This window comes from Rhinoderma darwinii, chromosome 3 (assembly GCF_050947455.1).
Source record: "Rhinoderma darwinii isolate aRhiDar2 chromosome 3, aRhiDar2.hap1, whole genome shotgun sequence".
NCBI lineage: Eukaryota > Metazoa > Chordata > Amphibia > Anura > Rhinodermatidae > Rhinoderma > Rhinoderma darwinii.
In genome coordinates, this window is record NC_134689.1 from 69,593,387 (window position 1) to 69,617,550 (window position 24,164).

Below are 24,164 nucleotides of genomic sequence, written 5' to 3' on the forward strand. Positions count from 1 at the left end.
GAAAAAATAAACATTTCTTCCCACCATGCCATCACTAGATTCGCTAAGGAGAGAGAAAATGTTGCTCCCATAGAGACACTCTTTAGTTGTAAATAAAATTTGCCATCGAACTGAAAGTAATTGTGTGACATTAAGAGCATCAAGACATCCAAAATGTATTTTGTAGTTCCTGGCTGTAGACACTGTGTGTGGCCAGATGATGTTTAAGAGCTCTATACGCTATATGATGTGGGATACTTGTGTACAAGGATATAACATCACAAGTTAACCATAAGTCATTTTTGGACCATATTTTGTTGTGAAGTGAACGTAGGACATCACGTGTGTCCCTTAGGAAACCTGGAGTTCTCTGAGCAAGGAGCTGTATAAGGAAATCAAGCCATTCGGATAATTTTTCCAGGAGGGACCCAATCCCTAACACAATCAGTCGCATTGGTGGGGGATTAATATTTTTATGGGTTTTGGGAAGGGCGTGCATGATGGGTATAATGGGGTATTCTACATTAATGTAGTCTGACTGTCTTTGTGTAAGCAAGCCTCCTCTTAATCCTTCATTTATAAAAAAAATTATGTCGGGCTGAAATTTTTGGGTGAGATTGTGTTCTAACCATTTGTATATATCTTGGTCTGACAGTAATTCCTTAATTTGCAATCAGTTTTATTCATTATTGTAATGGTGCCCCCTTTGTCTGACATCTTGATAATGTCCTAATTATGCTTGAGGGATTTGACTGCTATCTTTAATCTGATGGAAAGGTTCGAATCATATTTGTACCCTTTCAGACTATCTGATAGATGTTGTAAGTCTCTTTCGATGGCCATTTTGAAGCGATCCATTGACTCTGTCCTTGATGTAATAGGATAGAATTTTGGGTTGGTTGTTGTAAAGTTACTGGAAATATTAGTAGGTTGGTTTGGAGCTTCCGTATTGAGATTCTCCAGGCAAATTACTGTTCTCTGTTCTTGAAATGATAGAGTATTACCGCCCCAATCGGTCATATTAGGGTGTTCATCCTGTAGTTATCTGCAATAATATCTGTCGTGGAATATTCTTCCTTTTGGTTGTCCGGTTTTTGATCCATTGAATCATACGTGAAAAAATGTCTCCTCACTGTTAGGTTGCGCATAAATTTATTAATATCAAGTAAAGTGTTGAATGGATCGAAATTCTGACTAGGGGCAAAGCTGAGACCCAGGGAAAGTATTTATGTTTGTGCTGGAGTGAGGGTAATTGATGAAAGGTTAATGACGTTTAGATTGGATGTTGATTTTTGCGGGTTTGGAGGCGACGACTTTGTTCTTGATCCATATGGTCTATGTTTCCTACCGCCCCTCCTAACCCATTTTTTGATACATAATTAGTGTTTTCCGATTTATGATTGTACTTTTGTCGTGTTCTCAAACCTTCACTGTCAGATCCTTAATTTCCTCCATCGATCAAGTCTGGTTCCGTGGAACTGAAAATGACTCTATTTGGACTTTCTCATTGTTTTCTCTGGTATGTGCGATGTTTTAAAATGGGTTTGATTTTATTGCGACTTTTGACCTGTTTATTCCAATCGTATACTTCGTTATTGGCGTAATCACGTAAATCCCCTTGAAATTTGTTTCCTTTAACTTCTGCTAAGGATTTGTCCAATTTATCTATATATTGGGAAGTACGTGTTTCAAGCGATGAAAAATTAGGTGAGCTGGAGAAAGCATTTAATTGGATTTTAATTTTAGAAATATCAGTTTCCAACTCTGTTAATTTTAATTCCTCTTGTTTTGTAATAAGTCCCATCAGTTTCAGTAAGCAATCTGATAGGATTTGATTCCATTCTTTGTTTAATTCATCGGAATAGTTGAAAGTGGGAATCTTTCTAATGCGTAATCCTCTACGAATTATCTGTTTAGTAATGTATTTCCTGAGGGTTGTTAAGTCCCACCAAATTTTAGCCTCATGTGCCATTGATTTTTCCAGTTCATGTGTAATGACGGGGTAGGGAGACAGACAGGTGAGCCCTAATCTACCCACCACTCAGTCCCTGCCTACTTGCACGGCCAGTCCTAGGCGACGGCGTACAACTGGGCGACGGTCCCTACGATCAATATGTGCACGACAGACAAACAGACAAGGGTACACAGAAGCTAAGGGAAATGGGGCAGTTGCCCACGGCAACACCGTGAGCAACAAGAGTAGTGAACGAGCCGAGTCAAACAAGGAGTGTACAAGGTACCAAACGTAGAGCAGGAGCGTAGTCAGTAAAGCCAGGGTCAATATAAAGCAGAGGTCAATAGTAATAGCAGGAACAGCAGAGCCAGGAAACCAGACAGAATCACAGGCAAAGGACAAGCAGCAAATGAAGGTTTAAATAGACCGAGGGCAGGAGCTAGAACCGTCTGGCCAGGCTGTGATAGGTTCTCCCACTGATTAACCATGGGCGTCAACACAGAAGCTGTGTCTGGCAGATCATTTACAGTACCCCCCTTTTATTGGGGAACGAATGATGGGACCTCCTGAGCAATACCCCAGCGTGAACATCCCGGGCGGGTACCCAAGTCCTCTCCTCAGGCCCGTATTCTCTCCAATGGACCAGGTACTGGAGGGAGCCTTGGACCATCCTGCTGTCCATAATCTTGGCCACCTCGAATTCTACCCCTTCAGGGGTGAGAACAGGGACCAGAGGTTTCCTTGAGGTAGCCAAAGATGGGGAGCAGCATTTCAGGAGGGAGGCATGAAACACGTTGTGTATTTGAAAAGACGGGGGTAACTCCAGCCGGAAGAAGACAGGGTTAAGGACCTCAACGCACTTGTACAGCCATATATACCAGGGAGCAAATTTCTTGGACGGAACTTTAAGGCGCAAATTTTTTGAAGACCGCCACACCAGATCCTTGACCACAAACAAGGGGTTAGCAGAACGTCTTCTATCTGCCTGAGTCTTTAGTATGCTCTGGGACACCTCTAGGTTCTCCAACTCCTCAGCCTACCAGCCTGAGTGGTAGCAGATCGAGTCACTCTGTCAGACCTAGGAAAAGATGCAGACTGATTAACCACGGGCGTCGACACAGAAGCTGTGTCTGGCAGATCCTTTACATCATGGAACAAATCCTGCAATGCATAGTTGCTTTCTCTCCAATTATCTGTACTGCCAAATACCCTTGCGGATATTTTGGCCCGGGTATGTTGTACCTCATGTGTCATAGTTCAGACGTGTATTTTTGTAGAAGCAATTTGTCTACCGTGAAGAAGTAATAATTAAAAGCAGTGATCTAAATCAACCATGTGAATTAGGCAAAATGCGAGATTGAATGTCTTCTCTGTAACGTGTCATCAATTATTCGCATTGACCCCCAGTGTACTGGTTAATATAACTTGTTTGTATATACAGTATATCATTAGCATGGAGATTGCCTTAGTTTTTATACAAAAAATGAGCACGTGAGTATATGGCCGATTTGAAATAGGGAAAAATAGGACGAATCCTCCAGCTAACCTTGATGCAGATTCACACCGCTTGTAGCGCTCGGATCCCTGTGTCGGCACACGGTATCGATACAAGAGAAAAACAGACGTTGGATTCAGCGCTGAAACAATAGTTAAAAAGGAAGCTTCTTCCAAGTTTTATTCAATAATTAGATTTAAAATCGACAAGGAATGTTCCCAGTACAAAGGGTGGTTGAGGATATAGGCGGTGTCTACGCATTTCAGACGCCAACTGCATCCTTATTCATGGCTTATTCTAAACAAATGACATACAGGGCTGGGTTTTATATCCGGTCACACATGTGAAAATAGATTGCGGTCCAGAGAAAGCAACTTTCTGGAACGCAACAAAGGAATTTGTATGTTGGAAAGCGTTGTACAGAAAGGATAGCGTAACTTTGGAAGATCCAAAAGTAAGTATTTTGTTTATGTATTCATAGTATTTTTATGATTCTTTAGGAAGTTCTAACAATGTTTTAATTGTGGCAATGTTGTTTGACCGGTTATAAACCCTATTGGCCATTGAAAAAATCGTATGACAGGATGTAAACAGAGTGGCTAAAAACAAGTCTATGACAATACATATATAATATATTACTGGTTTAAAAGTGAAAAGAAAGAATTCAATACTGGAGAGAATAATTTAAAAAACTCTAAGTTATATGAGTGGTACGATGACTAGAATGTATATCTTGGAGTACGATAAGGATGACATTATATATGTTGCTTAATTGCGTGTCATTTATCTTCCATATTGGAATAAATATTTTCATGTAAGGGTGAATTGTTGATATATTTATTTAGATGAGAGTTAATAACCGTTCTGGCTAATTTTGGATTAATCCTTGCTAATGGACAGTGTTTGATTAGGGACAAATAAGGTTACGTGTCTAATAGTGGAACATAAGTTATTTTTTTAGGTTGAGGCCCCTTGGGACTCTTGTTTTGAGTCTGTATATCCAATACGCTTCTCTCCTATGTATTTTATGTTTAATGTCTCCTCCTCGTTTAGGGGCATGGATTTTTTCTATTGCATAGCATTTGAATGTATTGGTTGATCAATTATGATGAGAGAAGCCCTTGTATTGACAACAATACATGGCCACACCAGTACCCATGTACCTGTACGTGGTACCAGTACAGAGACCCCCAAACCAGACTGCATCCTGGACTACAATAGGTACATGGGAGGGGTAGACTTGTCAGATCAAGTCCTGAAGAACTACAGTGCCATGCGGTGTGGTATAAGAAGCTGGCCGTTCACATCATACAGATGGCATTGTACAATGTGTACGTGCTACGTCGATGTGCAGGCCAGACGGGAACTTTCCTGGAATTTCAAGAGGTGGTTATTAAGAACCTAATCTTTAGGGACCAAGAAGGGGGGGGGGCACCCAGTACTTCTGGAAGTGAGGCCACACGCATCTTACCAGGGCAACACTTTCCAGGAGAAGTTCCCCAAACTGACAAGAAGGGAAAAAAGTCAAAAGAGGTGCAAAGTATACTATAAGATGGGGATAAGGAAGGACACAATATATCAATGTGACACGTGTCCTGAAAAACCAGGGCTCTGTATGAAAGTTTATCATACATCCCTTGATTTTTAATCTACCCCAGTTTTACTTACCCTTATGCACTCCGGACAGCTTATCCCCCCTCATCTTTCCCTTCTGAGCCCTGCTGCGTGCCCAGGCAGCTGTTAACAGCCACATACCGGGAGAACTCACATTACAGTTTATGGGGTGTATGCCTCTGGTCAAAATGCTCACTACACCTCTAGATTAAAGACTTAAGGGGTGTAGTTTTTACAACGGGGTCAATTCTCAGGGTTTTCAACTGTACTGGTACCTCAGGGCAGGGGCGTAGCTAGAAGGGCAGGCAGGGCATGTGCTCCGGGCGCAACTTAGAGGGGGGCGCCAGCGCCACCCCCTCCTGCACTATAATTGTACCTGTGTCTACAGGGCACAGGTACAATTAGAAGCAATGAATGGCCGGCTAGGTTCCATGCCCGGCCATTCAGCTCTTTTCTATGAGTGAAGTGGTATCGCGCTTCCGTCGTTGAAAGGCGCTGACTGACAGGGAAAGTCATTCTGCCCAGCCAATCAGCACCTTTCATAGACGCTTCGTTCAACCCCAGGAGAGCGGTTCTCCATTGCTGCCGGCTGGCATGGGAACGGGATTAAGGTGAGTTTGAATAGTTTGTTATTTTATTGTAATAAAAAAGTGTGTGGCTTTATCTACAGGGGGGGCTTTATCTACTGTATAAGGGGGAGTTTATCTAAGGGGGTGGCTTTATCTACAGGCGGCTTTATCTACAGGGGGGCTTTATCTATGGGGGGCTTTATCTACATGGGGGCTTTATCTACGGGGGTGGCTTTATGTACAGGGGGTTTTATCCACAGTTGGTCTTTATTTATGGGGGGCTTTATCTACGGGGGTGGCTTTATCTACAGGGGGCTTTATCTACAAGGGGGGCTTTATCTACAGGGGGGATTTATCTACAGGGGGCTTTATCTACAGGGGGGGCTTTATCTATAAGGGGGGCTTTATCTACAGGGGTGGCTTTATCTACAGGGGGCTTTATCTACAGGGGGCTTTATCTACGGGGGTGGCTTTATGTACAGGGGGTTTTATCTACAGGGGGCTTTATTTATGGGGGCTTTATCCACGGTGGTGGCTTTATCTACAGGGGGCTTTATCTACAAGGGGGGCTTTATCTACAGGGGGGATTTATCTACAGGTGGCTTTATCTACGGGGGGCTCTATCTACAGGGGGCTATATACAGGGGTGGGTTATCTATGGAGCACTATATACAGGGGTGGGCTATATCTACAGGGGGGCTATATACAGGGGTAGGCTATCTGTGGAGAACTATATACAGGGGGGATTTATCTACAGGGGGCTTTATCTACAGGGGGGGCTTTATCTATAAGGGGGGCTTTATCTACAGGGGTGGCTTTATCTACAGGGGGCTTTATCTACAGGGGGCTTTATCTACGGGGGTGGCTTTATGTACAGGGGGTTTTATCTACAGGGGGCTTTATTTATGGGGGCTTTATCCACGGTGGTGGCTTTATCTACAGGGGGCTTTATCTACAAGGGGGGCTTTATCTACAGGGGGGATTTATCTACAGGTGGCTTTATCTACGGGGGGCTCTATCTACAGGGGGCTATATACAGGGGTGGGTTATCTATGGAGCACTATATACAGGGGTGGGCTATATCTACAGGGGGGCTATATACAGGGGTAGGCTATCTGTGGAGAACTATATACAGGGGGGGACTATATGTGGAGCACTATATACAGAGGAGGACTATATGTGGAGCACCACATACAGGGCTGGGCTATATCTACAGGGGGCTATATACAAGGGTTGGTTATTTATGGTGCACTATACAGGGGTAGGCTATCTGTGGAGAACTATAGACAGGGGTGAACTATATGTGGAGCACTATATACAGAGGAGGACTATATGTGGAGCACTATTGTAATGATAGGGGTAGGGAAACGGACAAGTGAGCCCTAATCTACCCGCCACTCTGTCCCTGCCTACTTGCAACGACCCGCCCTAGGCGACGGGGTCCAACTGGGCGGCGGTCCCTACGCTCAGTAAGTGCACGAGACAAACAGACAAGGGTACACAAAGCTAAGGGAAGAAGGGCAGTTGCCCACGGCAACACCGTGAGCAACAAGAGAGGTGAACGAGCCGAGTCAAACCAGGAGTGTACGAGGTACCAAACGCAGAGCAGAAGAGTAGTCAGTAAGCCAGGGTCAGTATGGCAGAAAAGAGACACAAAACACGGCGCCACATAGTGTAGATTACCAAAGGTAAGAGGATGTAAAATCCCGAAGTCCAATTAGGTGCTCACCTAGAATCAAAGGACAACGAACGATGGAGAGAAATGCTGCTGCTGCTGCCAGGACTCGGTGCCGGTGATCCACGGAAGACCGCAAAAGTAATGCTGATATACAGAAAAAAATTGAGTCTCCATCAGGCTATGAAGATGCCGGTGCGGCATTGAAACGCGTAGCCCTGTTTCTAATAAATCACTTTTACTTGACACTTCGCTTGCTTATTGCTTCCCCGTGCAGCAGCGCCTTGGAGACTCAATTTTTTTCTGTATATCAGGGTCAGTATGGAGCAGGATCAAATAGTCCGGAGCTGTAGCTGGGCCAGGAAACCACACGAGAAGAATCACAAGCACTGGAGGAACAGAAAAGGCAGGTATAAATAGACAGAGGGCGGGAGCTAGCTGAGTCTGGCCAGGCTGCGATAGGCTCTCCCACTCCTAAGCCTGCCAGCCTGAGTGGTGGAAGCTGGAGTCAGTCTCAGAGACATAGACTCAGGTGCCGACTGATTACCTATGGGCGTTAACCCCGCTGTGCCTGGCAGATCCTTTACAGTACCCCCCCTTTTATGAGGGGCCACCGGATCCTTTCTAAGTGGACCTGGTTTATTGGGGAAACTAAGGTGGAACTTCTTGACCAATACCCCAGCGTGAACATCCCGGGCGGGTACCCAAGTCCTCTCCTCAGGCCCGTATCCTCTCCAATGGACCAGGTACTGGAGGGAGCCTTGGACCATCTTGCTGTCCACAATCTTGGCCACATAGAATTCCACCCCCTCAGGGGTGAGAACGGGAACAGGAGTTCTCCTCGAGGGAGCCAAGGACGGGGAACAGCGTTTAAGGAGGGAGGCATGAAACACGTTGTGTATTCGAAAAGATGGGGGCAACTCCAGTCGGAAGGAGACAGGATTGAGGACTTCAATGACCTTATACGGCCCAATAAACCGGTGAGCAAATTTCTTGGACGGGACCTTAAGGCGCAAGTTCCTAGACGATAACCACACCAGATCCCCGACCATAAACAAGGGGTTAGCAGAACGTTTTTTATCAGCCTGAGTTTTTTGTACGCTCTGGGACGCCTCTAGGTTCTTATGAACCTGGGCCCAGACTGTGCACAGTTCCCGACGAACGACCTCTACCTCGGGATTGTTGGAACTACCAGGTGAAACGGAGGAGAACCGTGGATTAAACCCAAAATTACAGAAAAAGGGGGAGACCCCTGACGAGTTACTGACCCGGTTATTGAGGGAAAATTCGGCGAGGGGAATGAATGAGACCCAATCATATTCACAGTCAGAGATAAAACACCTTAAATATTGTTCTAGAGATTGATTAGTCCTCTCAGTTTGGCCATTAGTTTCAGGATGGAAGGCAGAGGAGAAGGACAGATCAATCTCCAACTTTTTACAGGAGGCTCTCCAAAACAATGAAACAAATTGTACCCCTCTGTCCGAAACAATATTGACAGGGACCCCATGGAGACGCAGGATGTGTTTGACAAACAAGGTAGCTAACGTCTTGACATTGGGTAGTTTCTTGAGGGGCACAAAGTGGCACATCTTACTGAAGCGGTCTACTACAACCCACACCACCGACTTGCCTTGAGATGGAGGCAAATCGGTGATAAAATCCATGGAGATATGGGTCCAAGGTCTCTGGGGAATGGGCAAAGAACGTAGTAAGCCCGCTGGTCGGGACCTGGGAGTCTTGGACCTACCACAAACCTCACAAGCGGCGACGTAGGCCTTAACGTCTTTAGGCAACCCAGGCCACCAATAGTTTCTGGCAATGAGGTGTTTGGTACCCAGGACGCCTGGATGACCAGATAGTGCGGAGTCATGGTTTTCCCTAAGTACCCTTAGCCGGAATTGCAGGGGAACAAACAGCTTGTCCTCAGGAAGGTTCCCGGGAGCTGAACCTTGATCAGCCACGATTTCTGAGACTAAATCAGAATCAATAGAAGAAATGATTATACCAGTAGGAAGAATACAATCAGGATCTTCCTCCGAAGGGGGGCTGGCCATGAAGCTACGCGACAGTGCATCGGCCTTAATATTTTTAGGCCCAGCCCTATAGGTAACCAAAAAGTTGAATCTGGTAAAAAATAGCGCCCATCGAGCTTGTCTCGGGTTTAACCTCCGGGCAGATTCTAGGAAAACCAGATTCTTGTGGTCGGTAAGGACCGTTACCTGATGCCTAGCCCCCTCCAGGAGGTGGCGCCACTTTTCAAATGCCCATTCAATGGCTAAGAGTTCGCGGTTGCCAATATCATAGTTACTCTCAGTGGGCGAAAACTTCCTGGAGAAGTAGGCACAGGGACGGAGATGGGTGAGGGACCTGGTACCCTGGGACAAGACAGCCCCCACTCCCACCTCGGATGCGTCAACTTCCATGATAAATGGCTCCATTTGGTTGGGCTGAACCAGCACCGGGCCGAGATAAAGCACTTCTTAAGGACCTCAAAAGCCTGGACAGCCTCAGGAGGCCTGTGGAGGAGATCAGCACCTTTGCGAGTGAGGTCCGTAAGAAGCTTAGCGATGACCGAGAAGTTAGCAATAAATCTCCTGTAATAATTAGCGAACCCCAAGAAACACTGTAACGCCTTCAGGGAGGCAGGTTGGACCCATTCCGACACAGCCTGGACCTTGGCGGGGTCCATGCAGAATTCATGAGGAGTGAGGATTTGACCCAAAAATGGTATCTCCTGTACCCCAAACACACATTTTTCGGTTTTCGCAAACAGTTTGTTTTTCCGAAGGACCTGGAGCACCTTCCTGACATGCTAAATGTGGGAGGACAGGTCCTTGGAAATTACCAGTATGTCATCAAGGTACACTACAAGAAAAAACCCCAGGTAATCCCTTAAAATTTCATTTATGAAATTCTGGAAGACCGCAGGAGCATTACACAACCCAAAGGGCATGACGAGGTATTCGAAATGACCTTCGGGCGTGTTAAACGCAGTCTTCCACTCATCCCCCTCTTTGATGCGAATAAGGTTATACGCCCCCCGTAGATCAAACTTAGAGAACCAGTGGGCCCCCTGAACCTGATTAAAGAGATCAGGAATCAAAGGAAGGGGATACTGGTTCCTTACAGTGACCTTATTCAAGTTACGGTAGTCAATGCAAGGCCTAAGACCACCATCCTTCTTCCCTACGAAGAAGAAGCCAGCACCTACCGGAGAAGTAGAGGGGCGAATGTAACCCTTGGCCAGGCATTCCTGGATATACTCTCTCATGGCTTCACGTTCGGGACAAGAAAGATTAAATATCCTACCCTTAGGGAGCTTAGCTCCTGGTACCAATTCGATAGCGCAATCGTATTCTCTATGAGGAGGTAACACTTCGGAGGCCTCCTTTAAGAAAACATCTGCGAAGTCCTGCACAAACTCAGGTAGCGTGTTCACCACCTCAGGGGGAGAAATAGAATTAACAGCAAAACATGACGTCAAGCATTCATTACCCCATTTGGTAAGCTCCCCAGTATTCCAGTCAAACATGGGATTATGCAACTGCAACCAGGGAAGGCCTAAAACCAAATCGGACGATAATCCCTGCATCAACAGTACAGAGCACTGCTCCAAATGCATGGAGCCAACAAGGAGTTCAAAAACAGGGGTATGCTGTGTAAAATAACCATTAGCAAGAGGAGTGGAGTCGATACCCACTACCGGAACAGGTTTAGGCAAATCAATCAAAGGCATAGCTAGAGACATAGCAAATTCCACAGACATGATATTAGTAGAAGACCCTGAATCCACGAAGGCACTGCCGGTAGCAGACCTACCACCAAAAGAGACCTGAAGGGGAAGCAAGATTTTTATTACGTTTCATATTTACGGGAAATACCTGTGCGCCCAAGAGACCTCCCCGATGATCACTTAGGCGCGGAAGTTTTCCGGCTGCTTATTCTTACGCCTAGGACAGGTGTTCACTTGATGCTTGTCATCCCCACAATAGAAGCAGAGACCATTCTTCCTGCGGAACTCTCTACGTTGTCGGGGGGACACGGAGGCCCCGAGTTGCATAGGTACCTCCGAGTCTTCCGTGGAAGAGCGAAGCAACGGGACCTCGGGAGGCATCATGGGGGAGTCAGAGGGGAAAACACAAAAACGTTCAAGTTGTCGTTCCCTGAGACGCCGGTCAAGTCGTACCGCTAAAGCCATAACCTGGTCTAGGGAGTCAGAAGAGGGATAGCTAACTAGCAGGTCTTTCAGGGCGTTCGACAGACCCAACCTAAACTGGCACCTTAAGGCAGGGTCATTCCTCCGAGAAGCTACGCACCACTTCCTAAAGTCAGAACAATACTCCTCAACAGGTCTCTTACCCTGACGTAAGGTCACCAGCTGACTCTCGGCAAAGGAAGTCCTGTCAGTCTCGTCATAAATGAGTCCGAGAGCAGAAAAGAAACGATCAACGGAGGAAAGTTCAGGGGCGTCAGGAGCCAAGGAGAAGGCCCACTCTTGTGGCCCTTCCTGGAGTCGGGACATAATTATACCCACCCGCTGGCTCTCAGAACCTGAGGAGTGAGGCTTTAAGCGAAAGTAAAGCCTACAACTCTCCCGAAAGGAGAGAAAAGTCTTCCGGTCCCCTGAGAACCGGTCAGGCAACTTGAGGTGGGGTTCAAGGGGTGAGGTGAGGGGCACTACCATGGTAGTGTCAGGCTGGTTGACCCTCTGAGCCAGGGCCTGGACCTGTAGGGAGAGACCCTGGATTTGCTGGGCCAGGGTCTCAAGGGGGTCCATAGTAGAGACAGGGACCAGGGTAGACTAGGTAACGGGCTTGTGATTATGTAATGAAAGGGGTAGGGAAACGGACAAGTGAGCCCTAATCTACCCGCCACTCTGTCCCTGCCTACTTGCAACGACCAGCCCTAGGCTACGGGGTACAACTGGGTGGCGGTCCCTACGCTCAGTAAGTGCACGAGACAAACAGACAAGGGTACGCAAAGCTAAGGAAAATGGGGCAGTTGCCCACGGCAACACCGTGAGCAACAAGAGAGGTGAAGGAGCCGAGTCAAACCAGGAGTGTACGAGGTACCAAACGCAGAGCAGAAGAGTAGTCAGTAAGCCAGGGTCAGTATGGAGCAGGATCAAATAGTCAGGAGCTGTAGCTGGGCCAGGAAACCACACAAGAAGAATCACAAGCACTGGAGGAACAGAAAAGGCAGGTATAAATAGACAGAGGGCGGGAGCTAGCTGAGTCTGGCCAGGCTGCAATAGGCTCTCCCACTCCTAAGCCTGCCAGCCTGAGTGGTGGAAGCTGGAGTCAGTCTCAGAGACATAGACTCAGGTGCCGACTGATTACCTATGGGCGTTAACCCCGCTGTGCCTGGCAGATCCTTTACAACTATATACAGGGGTGGGCTATATCTACAAGGGGGGCTTTATCTACGGGGGTGGCTTTATCTACAGGGGGCTTTATTTACAGTAGGCTTTATCTATAAGGGGCTTTATCTACACGGGGGCTTTATCTACGGGGGTGGCTTTATCTACAAGGGGAGCTTTATCTACAGGGGGGATTTATCTACAGGGGGCTTTATCTACGGGGGGCTCTATCTACAGGGGGGCTATATATTGGGGTGGGCTATCTATGGAGCGCCACATACAAGGTTGGGCTATATCTACAGGGGGCTATATACAGGGGTGGGTTATCTATGGCACACTATATACAGGGGTGGGCTATATCTACAGGGGGGCTATATACAGGGGTAGGCTATCTGTGGAGAACTATATACAGGGGTGGACTATATGTGGAGCACTATATACAGAGGAGGACTATATGTGGAGCACTATATACAGGGGTGGGCTATATCTACAAGGGGGGCTTTATCTACGGGGGTGGCTTTATGTACAGGGGGCTTTATTTACAGGGGGCTTTATCTATAGGGGGCTTTATCTACAGGGCGGCTTTATATACGGGGGTGGCTTTATGTACAGGGGGTTTTATCTACAGGGGGGCTTTATCTATGGGTGCTTTATCTACGATGGTGGCTTTATCTACAGGGGGGCTTTATCTACAGGGGGGATTTATCTACAGGGGGGACTTTATCTACGGGAGTGGCTTTATGTACAGGCGGTTTTATCTACCATATTGAGGTGGGCTATCTATGGAGCACCACATACAGGGGTGGGCTATATCTACAGGGGGCTATATACAGGGTTGGGTTATCTATGGCGCACTATATACAGGGGTGGGCTATATCTACAGGGGGCTATATACAGGGGTAGGCTATCTGTGGAGCACTATATACAGGGGTGGACTATATGTGGAGCACTATATACAGAGGAGGACTATATGTGGAGCACTATATACAGGGGCGGGCTATATCAACAAGGGGGCTTTATCTACGGCGTGGCTTTATCTACAGGGGGCTTTATTTACAGGGGGACTTTATCTACAGGGGGCTTTATCTACATGGGGGCTTTATCTACGGGGGTGGCTTTATCTACAGGGGGCTTTATCTACAGGGGGATTTATCTACAGGGGGCTTTATCTACGGGGGGCTTAATCTACGGGGGGCTCTATCTACAGGGGGGCTATATATTGGGGTTGGTTATCTATAGAGCACCACATACAGGGGTGGGCTATATATACAGGAGGGGCTATATACAGGGGTGGGTTATCTATGGCGCACTATATACAGGGGTGGGATATATCTACAGGGGGGCTATATACAGGGGTGGGCTATATGTGGAGCACTATATACAGGGGTGCACTATATGTGGAACACTATATACAGGGGTTTTCAATATGTGGAGCACTATATACAGGGGTGGGCTATATCTGCAGGGGGGCTATACACAGGGGTGGGCTATCTACGAAGCACTATAGGAGGAGCTATTTGTGGGACACTATATACAGGGGTGGGCTATATGGGGGTACTATCTACAGGGGGCTCTATGGCAGGCACAATTTATAGGGGCCACGGTGGGGGTGTGTGTGAGACACAGTGTATGGTGCTATTATAATTAGAGGTGCAATGTATGGAGCTATTATATTTAGGGGCGTAGTGTGTGGTATAAGGAGAACTTTATCTTTATTTATAGGTGTAGAAATGTTGGAAAAGTGAGAAGCTGAAGACGTCTGAGCGGCAAACTGAAGAAATGGTCTGTGACCGGGAGAAATCATCATAGAGGTCTGGACCGGATGGAGAAAAATAACTAGAATCTGAGACGTCACCGGTGAGTCAATTAATGTGATGTTTATTCTGCCTCTAATCAGCACTGTAGTCACTGTATGATGTGCAGCGAGATGATGGGTGGTATGATTATGACATGATTTATTTTTTGTGAAACACAGCATCTCCCAGCATATCCTTACCATTGTTCGGGCCATGCTGGGAGCTGTAGTTTTACGCCATACATACCTATACGGCAGGGATTGCACTAAATTGAGCTGTATTTGTGCTGGTGTTGTATATATGTACTGAGCTTGGTTCTGGTTTTATGTATAGAACTATATTGCTTGCAAAATGTACAAATGTTTTTATGCTCGAGTTACATAAAAAGAAATGTGGAAAATAAATGACATGTCATTGATTGATAGGGAAAACAAACACAGCGAGGGGGAAGGAGATGTCGGGAAAGAGGTTGGGGGGGCACCAAACTGAATCTTTGCCCCGAGTGCTGGTGAACCTAGCTACGCCTCTGCCTCAGGGGCTACTGCATACATGACTTCGCACCAGAAATTCCCCAGAAGGCCAAATGGTGGTCCTTTCTTTCTGAGACCTCCCACGGGCCCAAACGCCAGTTTATCAGCACAGGTGGGGTTTTGCCGCACTCAGGAGAAATTGGGCAATAAAATTCGGTATTTATTCCTTGTGAAAATAAGAAATTTTCAGCCAAAACTACATCTTATTGGAAAAAATTAAAAAACATCTAATTCCCAACCCTATTCAAATATTCTCTGTGCAAAAAACTGTGGGGTCTAAATGGTCACAACACCCATAAATTTATTCCTTGAGGGGGTGTAGTTTCCAAAATGGGGTCACTTCTGGTGAATTTCGATTGCTTTGATACCTATGGGGCTCTGCAAATGCGACATGGCACCCGACAACAAATCCAGCAAAATCTGCACTCCAAAGAACACACAATGCTCCTTCCCTTCTGAGCCCTCCCATGGGCCCAAACAGCAGTTTATCACCACAAATGGGGTATTGCCGCACTCAAGAGAAATTGGGCAACACAATGGGGTATTTTATTTCTTGTGAAAATAAGAAATTTTGAGACAAAACTACAGATTATTGGAAAAAATATATTTTTTTTTAATTCACAGTCCAATTCAAATATGTTCTGTGAAAAAACTGTGGGGACATTTCTAAAAACTGCAGAATATGGAAAATACATATTTAGTAGTGTTTCTCTGGTAAAACCTTCTGTGTTACAGAAAAAATGGAATAAAATTGAAATTCAGCAAGAAAAATGAAATTTGCAAATTTCACCTCCCCTTTGCTTTAATTCCTGTGAAATGGCTAAAGGGTTAAAGAAAACTTTCTAAATGCTATTTTGAATACTTTTAGGGGTCTAGTTTTTAAAATTTAGTGTTTTATGGGGTTTCTAATACATAGGCCCCTCAAAGCCACTTCAGAACTGAACAGGTACCTTAAAAAAAAGGCTTTTGAAATTTTCTTAAAAATATTAGAAATTTCTGTTTATGCTCTAAGCCTTGTAACGTCCAAGAAAAATAAAAGAATGTTCAAAAAACGATGCCAATCTAAAGTAGACATATGGGAAATGTGAACTAGTATTTATTTTGGGTAGTATAACCATATGTTTTACAAGCAGATGCATTTAAATTCAGAAAAATTCTATTTTTTCTAAATTTTCTCTACGTTTTGCAATTTTTCACAAATAAACTCTGAATATATTAAAACAAATTTTACCACTAACATATAGCCCAATGTGTCACGAGAAAATATTCTCAGAATCGCTTGGATAGGTTTAAGTTATTGCCACATAGAGTGGAATATGTCAGATATCAAAAATGGGCCCTGAGCCTTAAGGCCAAAACAAGGCTGCCCTTAAGGGCTTAAAGGGGTTGTCCAGGAAAAACAATTTCTAAAAAGTTTCCCCCAGCTGTGGTTTGCCTTCCCTAATACCCCCTATTAAACTTCTAAGCAGTTCCTGTATGAACTCCATTGTCACTGCTGCTGTTTCTTTTTGTTTACATCCCTTGCTTCTGGTCCTGGCTGTTTTCTGTCTTGTAACCCACCATACCCATGATCCCCTGCTGCATCTGAGGAGACAGCTTACCTTTCTCCAAAGCATCTCAGCTATTTGCATACTGCCACGCCCTCTATGTTCACAGGATAATTCCCTGCTCTAATTCCAGGCAGCTCCCTCCCTGCACACTGTCACACACACTAATAATCATCATTATCCTTTGTGCCTCCATCTATCCCTGATCTAAGTACAGGCACCCATCTCCCTCCCCCACCTCTTTCACAACCTGATAAATGTATTTCTGCCCACTCTACCTATGTCAGACATCTTGGTATACACAATCCAGTCAGCACATTTTCCCCACCTGCTGCTGGGGGCATGTCACTTCTTTTTCCCGCGAACCAGTTTTACCGCTCGCAGGAAAAAAACACCTCCGCCTCCCATTGAAATCAATAGGAGGCGTTTTCGGACGTTTTTTGGCGTGTTTTTCTATGCACTTTCCTCGTCAAAACGTGTAAAAAAACGGCTAAAAATGCCTCCCGTTTTTTCCCGCAACTGGTATAACAGGCTCGCTCGCGGGAAAAATAAGCGACATGCCCTTTCTTCTGGCGTTTGCTCCTCTGACCTCCCATTGACATCAATGGGAGGCAGAGAAAGCATTTTTTGCTGTGTTTTTGCCCGCAGCGCTCAATGGGCGCGGGCAAAAAATGCTGTGGAAAAACGTGGCAAACGGCGTGCAGGCAGATCAAAATCTGCCTCAAAATTCCAGACGTAATTTTTAGGCAGAATTTTCTGCCTGCAAAAAGCTCTGTGTGAACAGGGCCATACAGTGAATCAAACACCAAACACTACTCCAAACATTGGAAAAACGTTTTTTTTTTACATAATTTACTATAAATGTATGTAAGTGTCTCACTATTATTTACTATATATACATACACACACAGATCAAGCAATATAACCACATCCTGATATTAATATGCATAGATATATATATATATTTTTTTGTGTGTGTATATATATATATATATATATATATATATATATATATATATACACGCTACAGTTCAAAAGTTTGGGGTCACACAATTTTGTGTTTTTCATGAAAACTCACACTTATATTTATCAAATTAGTTGCAAAATTACTAGAAAATATAGTCAAGACATTGACATGGTTAGAAATAATGATTTTTATCTGAAATAATAATTTTCTCCTACAAACTTTGCTTTCGCCAAAGAATGCTCCATTTGCAGCAATTACAGCATTGCAGACCTTTGGCATTCTAGCTGTTAATTTGCTGAGGTAATCGGCAGAAATTTCACCCCATGCTTCCAGAAGGCCCTCCCACAAGTTGGATTGGCTTGATGGGCACTTCTTGCCTACCATACGGTCAAGCTGCTCCCACAATAGCTCTATGGGGTTGAGATCTGGTGACTGCGCTGGCCACTCCATATTCTACAGATAGAATACCAGCTGCCTGCTTCATCCCTAAATAGTTATTGCATAATTTAGAGGTGTGCTTTGGGTCATTGTCCTGTTGTAGGATGAAATTGGCTCCAATCAAGCGCTGTCCACAGGGTATGGCATGGCGTTGCAAAATGGAGTGATAGCCTTCCTTATTCAAAATCCCTTTTACCTTGTACAAATCTCCCACCTTACCAGCACCAAAGCAACCCCAGACCATCACATTACCTCCACCATGCTTGACAGATGGCGTCAGACATTCTTCCAGCATCTTTTCAGTTGTTCTGCGTCTCACAAATGTTCTTCTGTGTGATCCAAACATTCGTCTGTCCATAACACTTTTTTCCAATCTTCCTCTGTCCAATGTGTGTGTGGTTTTGCCCATATTAATCTTTTCCTTTTATTAGCCAGTCTCAGATATGGCTTTTTCTTTGCCACTCTGCCCTGAAGGCCAGCATCCCGGAGTCGCCTCTTCACTGTAGACGTTGACACTGGCGTTTTGCGGGTACTATTTAATGAAGCTGCCAGTTGAGGACCTGTGAGGCGTCTATTTCTCAAACTAGAGACTCTAATGTACTTGTCTTGTTGCTCAGTTGTGCAGCGGGGCCTCCCACTTCTTTTTCTACTCTGGTTAGAGCCTGTGTGTGCTGTCCTCTGAAGGGAGTAGTACACACCGTTGTAGGAAATCTTCAGTTTCTTGGCAATTTCTCGAATGGAATAGCCTTCATTTCTAAGAACAAGAATAGACTGTCGAGTTTCACATGTAAGCTCTCTTTTTCTAGCCATTTTGAGAGTTTAATCGAACCCACAAATGTAATGCTCCAGATTCTCAACTAGCTCAAAGGAAGGTCAGTTTTATAGCTCCTCTAAACAGCAAAACTGTTTACAGCGGTGCTAACATAAATGCACAAGGGTTTTCAAGATTTTTCTAATCATCCATTCGCCTTCTAACACAGTTAGCAAACACAATGTACCATTAGAACACTGGAGTGATGGTTGCTGGAAATGGGCCTCTATACACCTATGTAGATATTGCATTAAAAACCAGACGTTTGCAGCTAGAATAGTCATTTAGCACATTGACAATGTATAAAGTGTATTTCTGATTTATTTAATGTTATCTTCATTAAAAAAAACTGTGCTTTTCTTTCAAAAATAAGGACATTTCTAAGTGACCCTAAACTTTTGAACTGTAGTGTATATTTGAAGAATTTTTTCTGATTTATTTTGGTATCTTTCGCCACCTGCCTTTCATTTTGTTTTATTTATTTTTATTACTTTTTTACTGATTTTATTAGCTCTTTGTAATTTACAAATGCTAAATTCTGTATCCTCAGATCCCTATATTTGAAATGCCCTTTCTTTGTCATATATTGCCCTTTTTACAGAAGGTGTAAGCCATGCAGGGTTTAATTTTAGTCTAAAGAACCCATTTAGAAACTCTGCCTTCTCTTAATGCCCTGTGACAAACTCCCCAGTACCCCTATTTAGGGGTCCTACATGTTCAGACCCTGGTTTATTTGCATTTACATACTTGAAGAATTTTTGGGGATTTGTGTTACTTGGCCACCTGCCTTTAATTTAATTAATCTCTTTATCATTTACAAAGCCTACAGCTGTACACTCAGGTTTGTATTTTTCAAATGCTCGTTTTTTGTCATATATTGCCCTTTTTACAGAAGGTGTAAGCCATGTGGGGTTTAATTTTAGTCGTTTATTCTTGTTGCCTATAGGAATAAATTTTGCACTATAATTACCCAAAGTAGATTTTAAAATCTCCCATTTATCATTTGTACCATTATTTGACATTAGTTATTCCCAGTCTATATCCTGAATTGCAGCCCTCATCCTGTGGAAATTGGCCATCTTAAAATAAAGTGTTTTTTCCCTCCCAGTCTGTGTTTGTTTTTACAGTATAGGTAAAATATAACTATATTGTGATCACTATTACCAAGGTTTTCACAAACAGTGATTTTCCCAACAAGCTCTGTATTATTAGAAATGACCAGATCCAACAGAGCTCCACACCTCGTTGGGTCTTCCACAAACTGGGCCATAAAAATTTCCTCCCTTTCGCAGTTGAAGCCGAACCATGACACCAATTAATATCCTGGTAATTTAAATCTCCCATTATTACTACAGTACCAGCCTGTGCAGCCTGCTCCATCTGTTTATATAGCTGACCTTCCATCTCCTCAGTTATATTGGGGGGGTCTATAGATTATACCAAAAGTAATTTTTTCAGTGTTTACCTCCCTTTGTATTTCCACCCATAAGGTTTCAATCTCCTCACAATCTTCACCCACTTTTGTCTCTTTCACACTCACCTTCATATCACATACAGACATACACCACCGCCTTTCCTATTTACCCTGTCATTTACCCTGTCATTTACCCTGTCATTTATCTGGACTGGACTGTGTTCTTGTTGTGCCTGAGGTGTCTGTCTAACCTAGGAGACGGTGATCCCTTGAGTTAATCGCATCACAAAAGATACAGCCTTAAAATATTGAGTCAGTCAAACTACTAAATTGTCAGGTTACTCCTGCATATAAAAGTGTTACATAAGGGGATAGCTGCAAATGCTCTGAATTAACAATATTTAATACTATAAAAGAGGCGTAGCTAGGTTCTCTTGCACCCAGGAAAAATATTTAGTTTGGCACCCCCCTAACTTCTTTCTCAACATTTCCTTCCCCTTTCCCATGTTTGCTTTCTCTACCCATCAATGAGGTATTTTTTTTACATTGTTTTTATGTAACTCGAGCATAAAAACTTTTGTACATTTTACAAGCAATATAGTCATATAAGGTAGTTAACATAACAATATATTAAAAGAAAATAAATGAAAGAGGTCAGTGTCTGACTAAAACAGATTGTATAACTGAGGCTAATGAGACTATGTGAAATAATGAACAGCCTCCTCTTGTAGATAGTGCCACACACACTCCCTTGTAGATACTACCACACAGCCCCCTCTTGTAGATAGGACCACACAGCCTCCTGTAGATATTGGCACTCTCCCCCTCTAGTAGATAGTGCCACCCCCCTTGTAGATTGTGCCAAACACCCCCTGTAGATAATGCCACATCTGCATTAAAGATAAAGCCACACATCCCACCTTATAGATAGTGCTACGCACCTACGCACACACCCCCTGTGGATAGTGCTACACCCCACTCCTCCCTGTAGATTGCACCATTGGGACCCCCTCTGGGAGGATATCCCAGCCAGTGCGCTGGCAATGCTCTCCCCGTTGATTCCGTTACCAGAGGAACGCCTGTCGTTGCGGTCCATGTATGAATAGTGACGTCAGGGGCTTCTCCAGGAGCAAAATTTTGGGCATGGGATTCTGCTCCAGGAGAAGCCACTGACGTCACTGTCTATATTTGGACAGGGACGTCAGGGGCTCCCTCTAGGAGCAGAACATCCGGTCAGAGCGTTAGCAATGCTCTGTCCAGGGATTCTGCTCCAGGCGGAGCCCCTGACGTCCCTGTCTATGTATGGACAGGGACGTCACGGTCTCCCCCTAGAAGCGGAATACCTGGCCAGAGGGTCGGAAACGCTCTTGCTGGGGATTCTGCTTAAGGAGGAGCCCCTGACGTCACTAACCATGTATGGACAGGGCCGTCAGGGGCTCAGTCTTGGAGCTTAATGCTCAGCCAGAGCATCGGCAACTCTCTGGCCGGGGATTCGGCTCCAGGAGGAGCTCCTGACGTCACTGTCCATATATGGACAGCAGCGCTCTGGCCATGACAGTCACTTTCCATATATAGTCGGCAACATTCTGGCCAGAGTTTCTGCTCCAGGAAGAGCCCCTGACGTCACTGTCCATATATGGACAGGGACATCAGGGGCTCCCTCTAGGAGCGGAATACCCGGCCAGTGTGTCGGCAATGTACTCAGCGGGGATTCCGCTCCAGAAGGAGCCATTGACGTTCCTTTCCATTTATGGACAGGGACATCAGGGGCTCCCTCTAGAAGCGGGAAAACTTGGCCACAGTGTCAGGAAACTCTCTGGCCGGGGATTCCACTCCAGGAGGAGCTCCTGACGTCACTGTCCATATATGGACAGCGACGCGCTGTCCAAGACCGAGTCACTTTCCATATATTGTTAGCAATGTTCTGGCCAGGGTTTCGGCTCCAGGTGGAGCCCCCGACGTACCCGTCTATATATGGAAAAGGAGGTCAGGGGCTCCCTCTACGAGCGGAATACTCGGCCATAGCGTCGGATACTCTCTGGCCGGGGATTCCGCTCCAGGAGGGATGAATGGCAGAGCAGGGAACGGATAGTTTCCTGCTCTGCCACAATATTAAATTGTATATGTGTCATTAGGACGGGACTGTCTATGTAAATTCTGGACAGACACAGGAAATTTGGGACTGTTGGCAACTATACCCATGCCACCCGGCCCAGCACCCACCCATTCCTACCCTCCTAGTTGTACCCGGTGCACACTTCTCGCCGGCCCCCCTAGCTACGCCCCTGTCTAGAATACTATTTCTAGAAATAAAGTCATTATACGTACGACTATATTTTAGGTTTACAATATCCTTCTTAAACATTCCTAAATTCAGTTTGATCAAACATTTACAATGTTCTAGAATTTTTAACAAATGAAATAAAAACTAAATTTTTAAAACCCCGGCAACTCTCCGGCCGGGGATTCCGCTCCAGGAGGAGCTCCTTACATCACTATCTATATATGGACAGCAGGAACAAAAACTTATAAAAATGAGTACTTGCTCTGAGACTTTATGTGGCGCTGTTCTTCAGGGAAAATGCAAAGTCTATTTTGTCTTCATGTATAAAAGAGTTTTATACACTATTTTATTTTATACACTATTCATTTTTATTCCTGTTGAATTACCGGCTTTCTTTGAGAGACCCGGGAACAACTCACGGCTGGCAGTTCCGTTGGTGTCTATAACACACGTTGCCTCACTGCACAACTAAAGGTGAGCATAACTACAAATACCGCCCCACCCCCCAAAATAACCTAAGGTCCCAACACAAGAAGCACTTCTCTTTCTTTTTTTCTCCTTATCTAACATATATGGACAGCAGCACTCTGGCCAGAGTCGAGTCACTGTCCATACATGGTCGGCAATGCTCTGGCCACGGATTTTGGACGCCCCTGACGATCCCTGCCCTACCCTGCTAGTTGCGCCAGGGGTACATGCCTCGCCTGTTCCCCCCCCCCCTGGCTACGCCTCTGACTATAATACTATTTCTAGAAATAAAGTTATTATACGTATTACTATGTTTTAGGTTTGCAATATTGTTTTTAAAAATTCATAAATGCAGTTTGATCAAACATTTACAATGTTCTAGATTTTTTAACAAATTAAATAAAAACTTACGTTTTTAAAGCCCCTGTAAAGTACTTGGAGCTCTCGTTTTGAAAAATTAGTTTGAGCTTCAAGTTGTTCAAGTCCTTCTGGGCGATAACAAACTGTTGCCATTTCCAGCTCATCTTCTATTTTGTCTAGATAAAAATAAAAATAAAAATAAAAATAGAAAAAAGTCAATGCATAAATGTAAGATTTTAAATAAAGAATTAAAAATATATTAGTTTAATGTTTAATGAATGGAATTGCATCTTTTTAAAGTAAATCTTTCTACTCATAAAAAACCCCACATAGTGACAGTTAATTAAATTATACGATTTTTATCAAATAAATATAATTTGCAGAACAGAGGATTTCCCTTTAGTATTAGGGCTTGTCCACGCTTTGCGGAATTGCGTCGTTTTTTCCGTCCAGAATTGTGGACGGAAAAAACGCAGCAGAATACAATAGCAGAAAAGTGGATGAGATTGAACGCAACAACTGCTATTTGTTGCGGGATTTACCTCCCCATTGAATTCAATGGGGAAAACCTGCAAAAAAAATAAGTAGCATTTACGCAAATACAATTGACATGCTGCAGAATAAAAGTCTGCACCACAGGTAAACGTTAGCGTTTTTTCCGCTCAGTATTTACTCAGCATGTGGATGAGATTTGTTTTCTCTCATCCACTTTGCTGCTACTGTATTTGCTGCAAATTTTCTGTAATGAAGTCCATTGCAGATAAGCCGCAATATTTAAACAACGTGTGAACTGACCCTAAATCTGCTAAAGGAGGACACAGCAGCTTGTAAAGGGTTCCTCTAAATCTCACTGCATACACACAGACCCAGCAGCAGTCACTGCTGCTTCTTATAACCTCCT

The 24,164-nt window shown here is 44.5% G+C and overlaps 1 protein-coding gene across 11 annotated transcripts in view; it reads right to left on the minus strand.

Moving 5' to 3' along the window:
• Positions 1 to 24,164, minus strand: part of KCNIP1 (potassium voltage-gated channel interacting protein 1) — a 1,275,893-nt gene that overhangs the window by 943,262 nt on the left and 308,467 nt on the right. For all 11 annotated transcript variants that reach the window (XM_075856391.1, XM_075856388.1, XM_075856387.1 and 8 more), the window contains one exon: positions 23,315 to 23,439. In XM_075856391.1, coding sequence (XP_075712506.1) covers positions 23,315 to 23,439 — 125 coding nt within the window. The remainder of the gene's footprint in view (positions 1 to 23,314; positions 23,440 to 24,164) is intronic.